The sequence below is a fragment of the Saccopteryx bilineata genome, chromosome 11 (assembly GCF_036850765.1).
Source record: "Saccopteryx bilineata isolate mSacBil1 chromosome 11, mSacBil1_pri_phased_curated, whole genome shotgun sequence".
NCBI classification, from domain to species: Eukaryota; Metazoa; Chordata; class Mammalia; order Chiroptera; family Emballonuridae; genus Saccopteryx; species Saccopteryx bilineata.
The window spans coordinates 5,707,897-5,725,130 of record NC_089500.1 but is presented as its reverse complement, the minus strand read 5'-3'; the positions used below and the strand labels follow the sequence as shown (position 1 = coordinate 5,725,130).

Genomic DNA, 17,234 nt, shown 5'->3' with positions numbered 1-17,234 from the left:
TGACATAATTTATAATCACATGGAGACATACTCTAGTACAGGGGTCTCAAACTCGGGTCCGCGGGCCGCATGCGACCCACCCACCAATTTTGTGCAGCCCGCAGACTGGCCCGCAGACTAATCCACGAAGTTTGATTAGTCTGCGGGCCGCACAAAACTGGTGGGCGGGCCGCGAGTTTGAGACCCCTGCAGTAGTTCAGATATCTTAAATATTAGGTTGTAATATAACATTCCTAAATCTCTTGTACAAGAGTTGATTACTTATGCAAAATATTACTTAATCACAATATTTCTTTAAAAAAAAACGTAATGCCGTATTTTTCAAAAATATCTTCCCTACTGAAATACAAATAGCAAAGAACAAGGCATCCAGCAATAAGATGAACTCATAAATGCAACCATATAGCTATGGCTCAAAGTTATGATACTAAAAAATAAAAATAAAAAAGCATACAAAGAATGAGTTCATTCATATAAAATTCTAAAACACGCAAGCTAATCTCTATCACAGGTGCATCGTATGTCAAAATGTACCCACCACAAACTTTAAGGAACATATGTAGCCTAAAATATGTCAATTATACATCAATAAAGCCATTATAACCCACATAAATACATTCAACACACATAAAAAACATGGTAAGAAATATACAAACTCTATATGAAGAAAATATTCCTGAAAGACAAAAATGTAGACATCAAGAAATGGAAAAATCAAGACCCAGAGGTCGCCAGCTTGAGCGCGGGCTCATCTGGTTTGAGCAAAGCTCACCAGCTTGGACCCAAGGTCACTGGCTCGAGCAAGGGGTTACTCGGTCTGCTGTAGCCCCACGGTCAAGGCACATATAAGAAAGCAATCAATGAACAACTGAAGTGCCACAACGAAAAACTGATGATTGATGCTTCTCATCTCTTTCTGTTCCTGTCTGTCTGTCCCTATCTATCCCTCCCTCTGACTCTCTCTGTCTCTGAAAAAAAAAAAAAAAAAAAAAAGAAATGGAAAGATACAATATACTTAACCCAGGTGTAAAGAGAATTTTTCTACTTTGATTCAAAATCTAGAACCAAGTTTAAAAAAAGAAAAAGGAAAGAAGAAAGAGACTGATAAATCCAGCTACATAAAAATAAATAAATGAGTAAAAGCTTTTGCATGGCCAAAAGTATCTTTAGGCAAGTGAAAAAAAGCTAATGGAAAAATTGCAACTTGTTTCAGAAATCCAATGTCCTAAATATATAAAGAGCTCTTAGAAATCAATAAAAGGACAAAAGGTCAATCAATGACCCCCTAAAAAAATGAACAAAGGTTTGAACAGTTTACAGAGATAGAAATGAAAATGGATCTTAAAGTTACAAAAAAGCGTGACCTGTGGTAGCACAGTGGATAAAGCACCAGTCTGGGATGCTGAGATTGTCAGTTCGAAACTCTGGGCTTGCTTGGTCAAGGCACATATGAGAAGCTACTACTATGAATTGATGCTTCCTGCCCCCCGCCCCCATTCTCTCTCTCCTTTCCCTAAAATCAATAAAATCTTTAAAAAAAAAAAGTAAAGTTACAAAAGATGTTTCACTTTACTCATGGAGAGGTGCAAATTAAACTACACTGACAACCATTATTTCATTTATCAGAATGGCAAAAATCTGAGGTATGATTATAAACCCTACTGCTGAGCCTGCAGGTGAAACCGCACGCTAACCAACTTCTGGTGACTGACATAGTGTTTCTCTGCAGGAGAATGTGACAACATCTACAGTTAAGAATATTTACATTTTAGCACAGCAGTCCCACTTGCAAAAACTCTACCCAGGAGACACACTTGTACCAACATGGAATATGTGCACACAATTTCAGGAGACTGGGTGAGCAAACACAATGCAGCCCCTGCCACGTGTAGGACAGGATGCTCACGCTCTCCAGCATAACGTCCACACCTATCACTCCCATGCTCATGGAATGTATTTTCAGTTGTAAAAACAAGGTATAACCTCCTTCTATGTATGATGTGGGAGAGGGGATAAGGATCTATAAACTTAATTACTTACATTTACAAAAGCAAAAATAAAAATGGAATAAACCAGAGAACAGTGTGGCAGGGAGACATCTCTGAGTTTGTTTTGTGAAGAGAAAACAGTCCTCAGAAGTGAAAACAAATGAAAACAAATCTAACTGTGCCGTGTTGGAAACAGAAAACAATTCTGTCAAGTGGTACCTGCTGAAATTGCTCACTTAAGGCACTGTATCTTGACTGCATTTTCTTAGTGAATTGGCCTAAAGCAAAACCAACTGTACGGAATCGTGGAACTTGATTAGTATGGACCACAATGATACTAATGCTGCCATCTGACATGACTCGATGTCTGCTGGAAGTAACGCTGTAAACAATTCTGTTGCCGCTGGTAAAGACTGACTACGCGTTCCTATGAGCGGTAGCACAAACAAAAACATACATGTCTAAAGTCACAGAAATAGCACTCTGAACTCAGGATTTTTAAAAATCTCTACATATTTCCTAGTTCTATTACTAAAAGGAGAGACTGCTGTCCCAGTAACTAAAAGCAGCCCTAAGGCCTATTTGGTCTTGCTATACACTCCCCCACTAAGTGACCAGAGTGTCCGGAGAAATAGCCTCCTCCAGAGTGGACACAAAATAAGCCTGGGACTCACTGTGTCTGACAGAATGAGAGCTTTCAAAGACGAATGAGACAATGATACCAGAGAAAAACAAAATATACTGCTTCTACCCATCCCCCAGGAAATCAGTGATTCTCACCAGCTCTATAGCAAAAAGGCTGTTGTCGTCCCAGATAGCTGCCGAAATCGCCTCACCAATGAGTATCAAGTCCTCCGCAAGCAATTCCAGAACTCTGATTATCATTTGACTACTACCTGGAAAAACAACCAGGAGAAAGACGGGAAAACAGTCACCTCTCCAATGAACAGCTGATGCCACACTGCTCCACCCTCCACTTAGTCATGCCTACACATTCCTGTTTCTCTTTTAATATGTTTTATGGTTTCAGAATTGTTGAAAGAAATAAAGAGGGAAGTCATAATCTACAACCATTAATGACACCTGCTCTGACCGTAATGCTACTTGACCACAAGTCAAATGTGCCCCTGAGGGGAGGCTCCGAAGGAGACAGCGGTGGGACGTCACTAGAAGTGCTGAGACAGCTTCAGCTCTCAGGCTAAGAGACATCGTGTTACAGGCGCTACGTGAAGGAGCACCAGGTCAGTTTAGCAAACGCGTTCTGAGAACTCCCTGCTCAGGAGCAGAAGGCTTAAGCCTCGTCATAAACTGCATGTTCCCCCACGGGAGGCACCCGGGAGCTGAGCTTGGACCATAACTCAGGTACAAACGTCCGTGCCGGAGTCTGATGAAGGCACTTGGGAGAAATTCCATCTGAAACAAGTTCTCCAGCCTATGCTCTCCTGATAGTCTAAGAAAATCCCAAAAGGGACTGTTACCAGAGTCATGCCCACCAATGTAACGCCCGATCCACTCGCACGGAGTGACAAGGGCTGTCATGGTCCTAATTCAAAGTACGGGGGCCATCACATCATGACCTTCCTGTCCACACACCAAAGAACTACTAAGTCATAAGGGTCCAGATTGTTTCATCAGAACAGCTGGACAAAGCTCTTTTAGAGACCTCTTATGCTGAACAATTATAAATTATGCAATAACTTACCATAAAAGGGCAAGAGAACGTTTAGAAAATGTTGCGTACCAAGTGCAGCATTACAGTTACCAAGCTGACTCTACAGCAAACTGGGAAAAGGCTGAACGCATCATCATTAAATCTAGCGCTGGGCTTCTCTGTAGAGCACATAGGCGAGCACCCTTTAGGACGCGGGGTTGAGTCTCCACCACATTCCTAGTACGTGAGTCAGTACGAGCCCCTAACTCCAGGAAGCAGGTCCTCGGACAGAAGCTGAGGTAGTTTACCTCGGGCTAAAACAAACTTGTAATACTTCCCAAATAAACACCTACTTTCTACTTTCCTTCCCAAGCAGGCAAAAAATAGTTACGGAACTTAGAGAACCATTAGAATGTGATATATTTTTACTTGGCCAGAATAAACAAGAAAGCAAAACTCATTTATCTTCGAAATGCAAAGTGCTTAAGAGACTGGACTCTGGGTTCCAAACAGCCCTGAATCAAGCCTCTGCTCTTCGCAGTCAGGCTGTGGACACATTTCCACATCACTCTACACCTCAGTTTCCTGATCTGCAAAATGGGATAGAAGCAGTAACCACGGCGAGGGAAGGCACAAGGGGGACTACCGCTCGCCACTGGCAGGAGGGCCGAGCACAGCAGGGCTCGGGCTGGGTCAGGCCATCTGACCTGCTAGTGGCCACCCGCCCGCCAGCTTGCCGTGTTGTGACTGCTCTCACCTCTTTCCGACTTTCCAACTCCGCCCTAGTGGGCACTGCAGTGCACGTGGCAACCTGACCTAGCACCTCAGAAAGAAAGTGGAAAATGTTTCCGTGTCTAGAGTTTTGTTGTGTTTTTTAAGGAAATACCTCCACAAAGCTAAGGATCCAGTAGTAGTTTTCTAACACATTTCATAGCTGATGAAGGAACAACCCAGTGAAAAGAATGAATGAGAGCAACTCAGTAAGTTTCTAAGGAGTAAAGGCCAGAGGTTGTTTCGCTGGTCTACTCATTGCGGATCCACCTTCTCAACCTGGCCCCACGGCATGGATCCCATGCAGGCCACACTAAAAGCAGCCGCATGGACAGAGCCTGTGCCTGGGAAGCCCTACATGGAGGGGGCCCACAATTAACTAAGATAACAAAGGCCTGGTGAGTTCTTAGGAATGCTTCCCGAAGGATAAGGAAATGCAGACATAAATGCAGACTCTAAGGGTCCTAGCATCAATGCAAGGAGAGAAAAAGAGAGAATGGGGAGTCCCAGCAAACAGACGATGATTGTCCGGACAGCACGAGGACTCAGAAGCAGCTCACCTGTCCGCAGCAGCGGGGCTGCGGCCTCCAGGACGCAGACGCAGAACGCAGGCAGGCTGAGCCGCTGTGCCTGCAGCTGCAGCGTGTCCCCCGCCTCCAGCTCCGCCAGCTCCACCTGCACCACGTCCAACGGCGAGTGGGTGGACACCCTGGAGTCCACAGGGGCGTGACTGCTGCTCCCACTGTGAAATAAACACAGCGGTGCCTGAGCACGGGGACGACCACACAGCCCGCCCACGCACTGGCCGCCTGCGCGTGAGGCTCAACAGCGGACACCACCTCAGTGCTTCCCCATCGCAATTCTGGAGGGATGTGTGGAATCCCTGACACATTTATGAGATCAGACTCCACCAGGATGGCTCCAAACGCTTTCTATTTTGCTTTTCAAAGCGACAGTCTAGAAATGTGTCCACATTCCTGCCGCAGCCAACAACATCAGCACTGAGAACCCATGCTTTGTTAAGGAAAGCTAGCAGGTTTCCTGCAAAGTTCTCAATTCTTCCGGATCAACTTTATAAAGGCAAAACTGTAATAGTTCATACAGTGATTTTCGCCAAATGTTCAAATAAGCCAATGTTAACAACTGAAGAATGCTAGAAAATGCCAGGAAAACATGAGAAATGGATTACTTTATTCAGTACATTCAACTTCACATGATGATTTTGGAAATATACCAAAAGATGGAACATCCCATCTTTGCTGGCTTCCTTCGTAAAAAACTTCTTACCTCGGGTGTAAAGTGGTAGGGTGGGCATAAAAGTGTATAAAGGCTCAAATCTACATCTGCAAAGCCCCTAAACTTTCAACTTCTGATGTCACCCACAGTTGAAGCTGGGTCAGGAGTACATTAATGCTATTAAACATGAATAAATCTCAAAATGTAATACGTGTTTTGTCATCTTCTCAATTTCAATATCCCAAGCATCTCAAAAAATGAGAACGAGCCAAGCTCCACTCAAACTCCAGAAGGCCCATGAGGAAGCGGACCTGAAGGATGAGACCCTCCAAGTGGGCAGCGCACTAGACACAGCCTAGAGGGGGCACACAGGCTTCATGAAAGCTCAGGGAAAGATCACCCTGAGCACACAGCCAGCAGGGGATTAGAGCTCAGGCTCTCAGATCACACTGCCCACCCCGCCTGCCCCTACCATGGCATGAAGAAGGGTGCACAGCCCTGCAAACCTCAGGATCTGTAAAATGGTAACTAACACCAACTCTCTCATGGTGTTGTTACGAGGATGACTGAAGGAGATAAAAAGTACAGCAGCACCTGACATAGTGCCAAGTATACTATGCACATGACTCATTGTTAGCCATACCTGCACCACCACAACAACACAATCAGGCCGACAGACAGGTGTTCACTTATTAGACTGACACTAGAGAAGAGGTTCAGGTTTTTAATATGCCTGCAGCCTAAGGGTGAGGTAACAAATACCATGCCAATCCCTTTGTGAAAACTGGACATACAAAATTCTGGGTTTATACAAACAAGTAAAACACCATACACTGTACACCGTAGAGTCTTTCTCTTACACATTCTCCACCAGTCCCTTAAATAATAAACTCTAATGCATTTAAATTACATTTACACTTACAAAAAATGGGTTTAAAATACTATCAGAATGTACCTCTCTTACAGCTATAATCTTTAACTACATCACATTCCATGGGGGTGCTGAAAAACAATTCAGTGGGCTGACTCACCCTCTCTTGTTAATAAAACACAAGGACACAGAAAACACAGTTCTCTGTGCAGCACATGGAACCCGAGCATTATTTGGGAACATTTTGTTTCCGTGGATACACACACACACACACACACACACGCATGCACGCGCGCACACACACATACACCCAGTATACATGTATGTGCTAAGCACAGAGTCGAAGCGTAATCTTTATTTCTCGCTGAGGATCATGGTCAAAGCAGTATAAAAAACACTGGATCAACACAAAGCTGATACCTTTGGTTATATTTCAAAAGGGAAAACAGAGAAAAGTAACGATTTTCCTCTGAAATTAAATGAACACGTAAGCTGACTGGGCTTTTTCTACAATCACCTGGAAGACACTGCGTCCCAATCCTGGCCATCTCCTCGGGGTCGCTGGCCTGTGCGTCCAACCACAGAAGGCCGGGGGCTGCTGCTTCCAGGAGAAGGATTCTGAGAATGATGAGTAACCCTTACTTCGTGACAATAAGACAAAGAAGAATTTTGGGAAACGGTATCTGGGAGAAGAAAGAAAAAGAAAATTGCCTCTTAGCAGAGACAGACTGCTGGTTATGTAGCATTTCTAAGAACATCAAGGCAGCAGAAATGCTTCTCCAGGGGTGAAAAGTCAACATAAAGTCAGCCTTCTCCGTGAGGGTTCACCTCGATGGTTACAGGGTCTGTTCAGGGCGATAAAAAACATTTGGGGGCCCTGGCCGATTGGCTCAGCGGTAGAGCGTCGGCCTGGCGTGCAGGGGACCCGGGTTCGATTCCCAGCCAGGGCACATAGGAGAAGCGCCCATTTGCTTCTCCACCCCGCCTCCTTCCTCTCTGTCTCTCTCTTCCCCTCCTGCAGCCAAGGCTCCATTGGAGCAAAGATGGCCCGGGCGCTGGGGATGGCTCCTTGGCCTCTGCCCCAGGCGCTAGAGCGGCTCTGGTCGCGGCAGAGCGACGCCCCGGAGGGGCAGAACATCACCCCCTGGTGGGCAGAGTGTCGCCCCTGGTGGGCATGCCGGGTGGATCCCGGTCGGGCGCATGCGGGAGTCTGTCTGACTGTCTCTCCCCGTTTCCAGCTTCAGAAAAATACAAAAAAAAACATTTGGGAACAGATAATGGTATGGCTGTACAACAGTGTAAATGTAATTAATGTCAAGAAACTGTCGCCTGACCAGGCGGTGGCGCAGTGGATAGAGCGTCAGACTGGGATGCGGAGGACCCAGGTTCGAGACCCTGAGGTCGCCAGCTTGAGCACGGGCTCATCTGGCTTGAGCAGAAAAAACCTCACCAGCTTGGACCCAAGGTCACTGGCTCAAGCAAAGGGTTACTCGGTCTGCTGAAGGCCCACGGTCAAGGCACATATGAGAAAGCAATCAATGAACAACTAAGGTGTTGCAACTGATCATTGATGCTTCTCATCTCTCTGCGTTCCTGTCTGTCTGTCCCTATCTATCCCTCTCTCTGACTCTCTCTCTGTCCCTGTAAAAAATTTTTTAAAAACCTGCCTAATTAAAAATGGTTATAATGGCACGTTATGTTATATATATTTTTTTACCATTATTTTTTTAACTAGGTAAAATAGAGGGATTTGCAAAGGATAAAAAAAAACAACTGTCCAAGAGCTTCTCACTCACCAATATCTGCAGGTCCCATCACTGGCCCGGCTGCCAAGCTGACCTCTCTCTCCCCACTCTGCACCCACCTCCTGCTTTCTGCTCCTCGGCATGCCCCCCTCACCACTGACCTTCCTGCAACCTCTCCACGTGGACGGCCCTTCTTGCCCTGTGGTCCCGTCCTTTGGGAGGCTCTCCCTGACATCCTCTCCAAGTAAGCCACAGCTCTGGCCCCAGCAGTCAGCACCCTTCCTCCCCGCCTCCCACATGTCTCCTTTTCTACAGCAAGTCTGTCCACCTGTAAAACCTTCTGGATGATAAGCTCATGGTGGCCGGAATCCCATCCCAGTCCTGTTCAATGTCATAATCTCACCCCGAGACTAGAACATCGGCTGGCATGTAGGAGGTGAGCAGTAAATAGTTAATTCATGAATGAATCTTCAGATAAAACTGTTCCTATCAGTGCTGTAGCTCTTTCTGATGGGGTACGAGACCCGAAAGCCAGCTGTTCCCCATCCCCCGCCACACGCTGGGGCTCAGGAATGACACCAGGAAGCCCACCCCCCTTCAAGGAGCGCAGGGTCAGCAGCCTCTCGGCACACAGGGATTCACTGCGGAGCGGAATCACCAAGCACTCTCAGGTAACACGCGACGCTCAAGGCACCCAGTGTGAGAACGGTGAGCCGCCGCTGCAGACCTTTCACAAGGCCAGCCCAGTGCCTTCCTTGTCCACTAGGGAGCGCTCTTTCCACAGACAGTCCAGCATCGAGAGCACGTCACACTGACGTCACAAATCGCATAAAAATGGTTGTCATAAAAATCAATATTTTTCAACACAATTTATTAACAAAACATATAACTTGCAAAAAAAAAAAAAAGAAAATCCAAAGTCCTACATGAATAGCTGGACTCAGAATCCTAGTCCCTGACTTGTAACGACACTGCACCAACGAAAAAGACAAACACCGTGCAAATGTCTGTTATAAAAAAAAAATTTTTTAAAAAGGGGGAGACTGGTTCATGATAGTCCTGTCACTCAGTTTGTTTTCAAAAGTGATCAGGTCCCACTGAAGAACGGGGAGTGTCCGCTGGGCCCACGCCTGCGCAGTCAGCCCTAACAGGAGGTGCCCGGGGCTCTCCAGGACGCCTGCACAGGCCAAGGCCGGCGGGGCACCGCGCAGATACCTTGTCTGCTGGAGAAGAAGCCGGGGTCCCGGTGGAAGTGGAGTCGGCTCCGCAGGCACATGCACAGCTGCTGCAGGCAGGACAGCGACTGCAGGGCCAGGCGAGGCGTCCCCTCCGAGCCCAGGGCCAGTGTCAGCAGGGAGAGGAGGCTCTGGAAAGGACAAGGGCCCGCAGAGTGACACGGGCACCGGCGCCCCCCTCGGAGGGTATGGGCTGGAGGAAGGGCACGCAGACAGCAGAGGAAATAAACCACCCAGTATGTGTAAGAAACCAGAATGGGCACAGGTGACTTAGCGTAATGCAGGAAGAGGGGACGAAATGTGAATGAACAGTCAGGACGGCTCGCAGCTCAGTCTGCTCCGTGAGCTCCTACTCTGAGAACACGGGCCTATTCCACACTCGGGACATCAACGTTCACAGTACTTTTTAAAAATCACATCAAGTTTCCTGCATCTCAGTTAAATCATTGTTCCATGTTTTGGTAATCAATAGCTTTTCCTCTGCTGTCATATGATAGTGGCCACGGTATGGATTAACAGCAGGCATTCCCAGGAGTGATCTCAGCCCTGTGACTAGGGGGCAAGGCTGCTGAGACTCTGCGGAGACACCTCCACCCCAGCCCTGGGTCCCCAGGGCCCTACTGTGCAAGCACCAGACCACACCGCAAACTCCCCTCCAGAGCTTGCACCAACCGCATGCCCAAGCATCCAGCCCCGGCCTCCCACAGACCATCAAGCTGGGACAGATGTTATTCACAATGCTCAGGAGGGCTCCTGCTGCCCAACCGCAGTTCCCCACGTCCGTTCATCATTTAGGTGACCCGTAAACGGTCAATTCAGGGTGATCAAATTGGATTGCACATGTCAAATGAGAGTGCCTCCTACCAGAAGAACTACCACTATCCAGGTAAGTTAGAGGACAAGTGGTTAAAAAGCCAAATACTTTGTTTTGGGAACACACTCCCTTCCTCAGGACTCCTACATGGCAAATGTGTTTCATTGACAAAAGTTCTCTATTTCAAACCTGAAACCGTCTGAGGATACAGACCTGAACAATCCTCGGCCTCTGAAGAAAAATCTCAGCAGGAAAGTCTTGCATGATAACATCCTTCAGTAGCTCACAAGTGTTCCAGATTAAAGTGTGGTTACTACTTCGTAAAGAGCTACAAAACAGAGTAGTATCTATTTTTTAAAAGTTTACCTGTACCAGATTCTGAGCAACCCTACTCATACCCTCCAGGTCTCAGCTGAGACTCATTTCCTCTGTGAAGCCTTCCTTGATCTCCTTCCCAAACAACAAACAACTCTGGGCAGGTGCTTCTTCCACAGGTCTAGACTATGTTTGATGCTACGGCAACAGCGTGCTAACTCTGTGTCCCCCACTGGTCCCCCCTCCAGACTGCAAGCCCAGACTACCACAGTGCTACAAAATGAGACTGAGGTCAAAGGGCAGAGTCCAACAACACCTGCTATGTGAATTAAGAATTAAGATAAAAAATATAATAGTAACTAGAGTTAAAGTCTAGGAATTAGCCTCCTTCCTGCTCTCCCCTAATCTGGGTGAAGCAAGCTGGGATTTCCCTCAACTTCTCCAACAGCGCTGGCCCCCCGAGGAAGAAGCGGTGGTTCACTCCTCCCCAGCTCCCGTCCCCACCCACCCACCCACCACCCCAGGTGTGCACCGCGAGCCTCTCCCCCCATCAGGGACGGACAGTGCTGACGGACAGCGTCCGACGGGCCCTGTTTCCACATGCATCTGCCTCCACAACTTGTCGTTCCAGGAGGACGCACTGAGCCCTTGCAAGTGCCATCACCAAAAATCGTTCAGAGCACCCGCCTGTCTCTGGCCCTAATTCTAGCAAATCGGTCTTTACTGTCCAGCCTCACAAAAAAAAAGAAAAAAAGACTAACTCATTTGCTGTTGCATTCAGAAATTTGTTTCAGCAAAAATATGGAACTAGACATTAAGACACTCTCCAAATTTCTACGTATCAGCTACCTACCTGCCAACCTGCATCCATTACATCGCTCAGTGGCCGCATCTTACCACACAGCTCGGGTTTGAAATACACTATCTACTACAAAGACTGCATTTATGGTTAATTTTTCCACTTTTATTAAGCAAAGGCATAGCAATGGCTGAGCAGAGAATCTGGCCACAAAGAGAGGACCAAGGAGCACACAGGATTTCAGCCACATGTGCAGCCTAATTAAGGCCAATAGGAATCTTCTGGCTTGCTTCCGAAACACTGAAAACCATTCCGAGTCCCACAGCTCCATTCACAGCCACTCAGCCTCTTTCTCTGGTGTGAAGCATAGTAATAACCACCGGACAGAACGCCTAGAAAGGGACTGGGGACACCCAGCCACATCAGGCACCGTACCTCTCGTTGGAGGAGAGCACGTGTCTATCGGTCGTGGTCAGGGGCAGCCACGGGAACGTAGAAAACTTCACACACTTCACAGTCTGACTCTCTGTTGATGGACAGAGCAAACTTAAGCCATCGGTAAAGACAATGTTGACAGATTCCCCTTTAAAATAAGTCCCCAAATATACTTACATGTACAGTAACCTAAATATACCAAACACGTCAGCTGCAGATTTACTCCCTCACAGGATAAACGATGGAGCTCTCTTTTCATAATTTAAACAGGACACATATATTATCATTAGAAGAAGAGTGTTAAACACAAACCCATTCTGAATGACATTTATTTTCAATTACCTGTTCCATTTGATGGCTGACCAGACCTTTGACTGTAAATTTAGCATAAAGCAAACTGTCACTTGAAGATCTTTCATTATAGAAATTAAAAATTATAGTCGTTTACTATATTTAATTAGTCATGTTCAAATATCCTAAATGGTGTTAGATGTTTAAACCTCTTTGAAGATGACTTGAAGGCAATAAGGTTGAAGAACAAATTATCTTCAACCTCAAAGAAGATTGCCTACGTTTAAAGTGCACAGCACGATGCTTTGATATGCATACACTACCGAAAGACTGCCACAATAGTTACCTACCATCCCCATCCTCTCATATAATTCCCAGTTTCTTCTTGTAGCAAGGACATTGAACACCTACTCTCTTAACACGCCTAACACATTTTTTGCATCGTTCTGCACACGGGAGTAAAGCAGTGTTTGTTGCTATCACTAAGGCTATCATGATGGAAACACAAAGGCAATGAACATGTAACTTCAGTTCATGATCTGTGTTAGGAAGAAAACTAAACAGAAAGGGACCGCTGTCTGGAGTCCTCAAGAAGGCCCCTTTCAGGAGGTGGCATGTGAGCAGAGACTGGACACAGCCAGACACTAAATGACCCAGATAAGACCTTTAACTCAGAACTCCAGAATCAGCGGGATGTCGGGGTAAAGACAAAGTAACAAAGACAACGCCGAGTCTCTGGCCGCAGTAACTGGAAGAACAAACAGACGGACACGGAGGAGCTGGAGGATGAGATGAGAACGCAGCGTGCACCGTGTCACGGGACGACCGCCACACCACCACCCACCCAGACAGGTGCTCATATGCACTTAGAATGACATAAAATTTTACCATTTAGACTCTAGATCCTAAGCTACTTTCAGGGAACTGAAACACTCAGTTTGGGGCTGAAACATTCAGGTTTGACCACAGTGTGTCTTCCCAATAATGACAAGTACAGCAATTTCCGATTTACCAGGTGGGCAGGACCTGCTCCCCTAAACGCACTCACCCACGGGTCCTGGAGGCACGTCCGTCTGCTGGAAATGGCTTTTGTCTTGAGGAAAATATCCTGTTAAGATTTCAGGTCCTTGTGACAATTCTGAAAAAAAACAACATTATTGTATGTATTATTATTGATTCATTATTTGCTAATAATGAAAGGTACTCTTTTCAAAAAGAAAACCAGATAGAAGGTGACGGAAGACAATTTGACTTTGGGTGAGGGGTATGCAACATAATCAAATGTCAATATAATCTGGAGATGTTTTCTCTGAACATATGTACCCTGATTTATCAATGTCACTGCATTAAAATTAATAATAAAAAAAAATAGAAGAAAAAAATTGTTTTCTCTTGAGGTTTTGAACTATTTTAAAAACAAAAATCATCCACCTTTTATTTTTTTCCTCTGGAGAGGAACAAAAATATGAATGCTGAGCCAATTTCAAATTGAGGGATTTTCCCCCTTTCTCTTTAACTGTTAATACAATTATTTGATAGAATGAAAATACCCACAGTGTATGTGAAGAACCCGCTACAACGTATTTACTCGTGGACTCTTCATCTCTGCTTCTAATTCCATCTCCCTCCTCCCTTGACTCCAATTATATACTTCCTGTTCACTGCAACTTTCATTAACGTCTTCTTTAAAAGTTGTCAAAGTCAAAGGAGTCAAGCACTACCTTCTGATGCCTTTCATGATCCTATGACACATGATAACATGCTCAGCAGTGCAGATGCAATAACAATGAGAATGAAAAAAAAGGCTAAAACTACTAAAAATAAGTTTTCTAATTGTGTTTTTGAAGTTTTCATACCAGTTCTTAACATTGAGCTAACACAAAAAAAAAGTACGTTGGGAGAGAGGGTTTCGTCTTTGGTCCCTCTCCTCAGAGTTAACCACTGGAACCAATATATTTATATTGTAACAATGCATCAGCATGATCCCAGAGAGTTACCCGCTTGACTGGTTTGGTAAGAGGCAGAACATATTGCAGGAACTTCTGAAGGAAGAATAAACAGTCCATCCAGAATGCCATCAATTTCAGCCTGGAGATTGGGCTCCACATTGGCACGAAGCTTAGATAAGACTTCAACTGCACCCAGATCAACCAACTGCTGGACTGCTAGCGGATACTGCAAGAAGAAGAGGAGAGTCTTGAGAGTAAGAATATTTATCAAAATCTCCAGACTTTATCTTATAGCAATTCGGTATACCAGATGTTTCTTTTTATAAAAACTAAATCTTGTCCCAATACGACCAAAAGTAAACAATTTGCATCAATAAGACACAGATTTACAGAAACAAAACATTCAATAACAACTCTGAGAGCAAAACCCAGACACTGAACACGAGCAATGCACACTATCAGGTCCTACTTTTATTTATGAAAAGAACTGCATCTGTCCACTGACATTCACCCTACGGTCTCCTGGCTCCGGCCAGCCCAAGGGTGCCAAGGTAATAGAGTCACCCACGACTGCACAGCGATTTATATATAGCTCCGAAGGGTTCAACTCTCACTTTGACATCTGTCCCTGGCAACTAACTATTCCCAAGATATGTGGAGGAACATAAATCTGGAAAAAAGAAAGAAAAGGCAAGAAAAAGCAACTGAACACGTTTGTGCTATTTCTTCAATCATGGTCTGTAACATTAGCTTTAAACGCGTCCCTTTTGTTAACATGTATATAACAGGATACTAGGGGAAAAGCAGAATGACGGCTAGTCACCTGCCCAGGTGATCCCCGAACGTGGACCGGACTGGACTTAGAGAGGCCTGTGCCCGGCAGACACACCGGGCAGCGAGCGCCCCGAGCGGGTCCGGGTGGGCCCCGAGCGAGTCCGGGCGGGCCCCCCGCTCCCCCAGCGGGTCCGGGCGGCACGTACCTGCAGCAGGCCGCGCAGCAGGCCCAGCGCCTCGGCGCGCAGCGGCGCGGCCGGGAGGCAGAAGCCCTGCAGCAGGTGCCGCAGCAGCCGCGCGTCCGCCGCCAGCTCGGCGCCGCGCACCAGGCCCAGCTCCAGCTTGCCCGCGATGGTGCGCAGCGCGCGCTCCCGGATCTCCGCCAGCGGGTGACCTGCCGAAGAGACGCCGCTCGCAGCCGCCCAGCACCCCGGTCCCGGCCCCGCACGAGGACAGAGGCGACCGCCCACCACCCGGGCCGCACCAAGTCCGGCGGGGCTGGCGGGTGCGGGGGTCCTCGGGGCCGCCGCTGGACAAGCCGGGGCCAGAGAGGACAAGGGGACACGGCCGTTCTCAGCAGGCGGCCGCGACCCGGGCAGCTCCGAGCGTTACCGAGCTTCCTGATGAGCGCGGTCAACACCATCTCGTCCCGCTCCACGGCCGCCGCCGGAGACTTAAACTGCCGCGCCACAGCGTCAGGCCACAATGAACGTCCCCCCTGGAAACCGGGGCTGTCTGGCTGCGGGTTCCGCAATGCCGGGGCGACCCTCCCGACCAGGAACACGCATATGTATTCCATAAGGGGCTCCCCGCCCCTGCGCCCATGAGAGAAGCGTACGGGTGTTTCTACAATGACTGTCACGCAGCTCCTAGACAGGCCCTCTCGAGGTAGGAACCGAAAAGAATGAGGACACAAGCAGAGGTGGAACAGGCTTCGGCCGCCATGCACGTCGGGAGTTGTAGTCTAGGTTCAGCCGTGCTCCCCGCCAGGAACTCCGGACCAGCCACCGCGCCTGCGTGTCCGGGGTTCCCGCGTCCCCACGCGGGCTCCAGACAGCAGCCCAGCTCTCCTCAGTACCCTCGCTCTGCGGGGGTTCGTTTAGGACGCTGTTGACCTGAATTCTTAGGGCCCAGAACTTTACAGTTTAGAGTGCACTCCCCCCACCCCGCTCTGCGTTACTAAATGACTTACTCTCTTTAACTGTGGAATGTACTGCCAAGTCAAGCAGTGTTCTGGGTAAGTTCAATATAAACAAGCAAGCCACAGAAGATGGGGGTGTGGAAATAAGAGGACAGAAGAGAAAAAATGGGGGAGTCGGGGGGGGAGCTTTGAATAAGTATTTGCATATACCGAAGTTAACTTTTGCACTGTGACAGATCTGAACAAATAGGAGGGAAATTCTAAGCCAGCAACAACAAAATTGAATTTGTAAAATGATTTTACATTTTAGAGAACATTTTATCTCACTGTCTCTTTCAGTTTCCCTGGGAAAGGGATGTCAATCAAGGCAGCTATTTTCATTTATTTACTATTTTGTGGGGGGAGGACCAACTTAAAATTAAAGTGCCTCACCCAAGGTCCCTGCAACTAGTAAATAATGGGTTAAGCACCTGACCTCAATTTCCTTTGTAATAAATATTCTTAGTAGCTTGCTGCCTCCCCGTGGGTAGAGAGTGGACCTTGAAGGGTAAGTAGGGGTTTGGTTTTCACGCAAAGGAATGGAGTATGGGGATTCCGGCCACAGAGAACTCTGTATGCAAAGGTATAGATGCAGACTGAGTCTGTCGGAGTAATGAGAAATTCTAGGTGGTCAAATTACCCGTGGAAGATAGAGAGGGAGGGAAAGAGGGCTGCTAGCTTGCTGGGTGTTCTAGAGTGGCTCCTCAGCCCCACCCCTCTCCCGGCTTCTAGCCTCCAGGTCTCTTGGCTCCCAGTTGCTGTGGAAGTCTGAGAGTGGGAGGCAAGAGAGGTGTGGCTATTCAAGCAAGACTCCACTAGCCCATACCTAAGCCTACCTGGCCAAGATTATCACAGCGGCAGCCTTCCTCCACCCTCCAGATGGTCAGAGACCAAAAAAAGTAGAAACCGTGGAGGCAGTTACACCAGCTGAGAAGTGGCAGTAGTTATCCAGGCATGGAGGTTTTACTGGTGGATCTGAAGTGTCAAGGTCTACACGCACATACAGAGGAATAATGGCAGGAACTTCTCAGTGGTATTTCTGAGACAAATAGTCTTCAATGATGGGAAACGGGGGTGTCAGTGGGTAAGGGGTGGTGGTACTGCGAGAGAAAAATAAGTTAAAACAAGCATGTTACAGGCAAAATGTGGGTCACACTATGAAATGGTCTGTTATTATTGC

General features: G+C 47.1%; 1 protein-coding gene across 1 annotated transcript in view; it reads right to left on the bottom strand.

Moving 5' to 3' along the window:
• The window catches only part of RTTN (rotatin), a 126,984-nt gene extending 111,175 nt beyond the window's left edge, over nucleotides 1-15,809 (bottom strand). Inside the window, exons 1-10 of the mRNA XM_066246635.1 lie at nucleotides 15,487-15,809; nucleotides 15,081-15,268; nucleotides 14,149-14,326; nucleotides 13,200-13,289; nucleotides 11,861-11,951; nucleotides 10,525-10,639; nucleotides 9,478-9,628; nucleotides 7,035-7,200; nucleotides 4,971-5,152; nucleotides 2,769-2,884 (exon numbers count right to left, since the gene is read on the bottom strand). Coding sequence (XP_066102732.1) covers nucleotides 2,769-2,884; nucleotides 4,971-5,152; nucleotides 7,035-7,200; nucleotides 9,478-9,628; nucleotides 10,525-10,639; nucleotides 11,861-11,951; nucleotides 13,200-13,289; nucleotides 14,149-14,326; nucleotides 15,081-15,268; nucleotides 15,487-15,673 — 1,464 coding nt within the window. The 5' untranslated portion in view covers nucleotides 15,674-15,809. The remainder of the gene's footprint in view (nucleotides 1-2,768; nucleotides 2,885-4,970; nucleotides 5,153-7,034; nucleotides 7,201-9,477; nucleotides 9,629-10,524; nucleotides 10,640-11,860; nucleotides 11,952-13,199; nucleotides 13,290-14,148; nucleotides 14,327-15,080; nucleotides 15,269-15,486) is intronic.
• Between the last annotated feature and the right edge of the window lie 1,425 nt (nucleotides 15,810-17,234).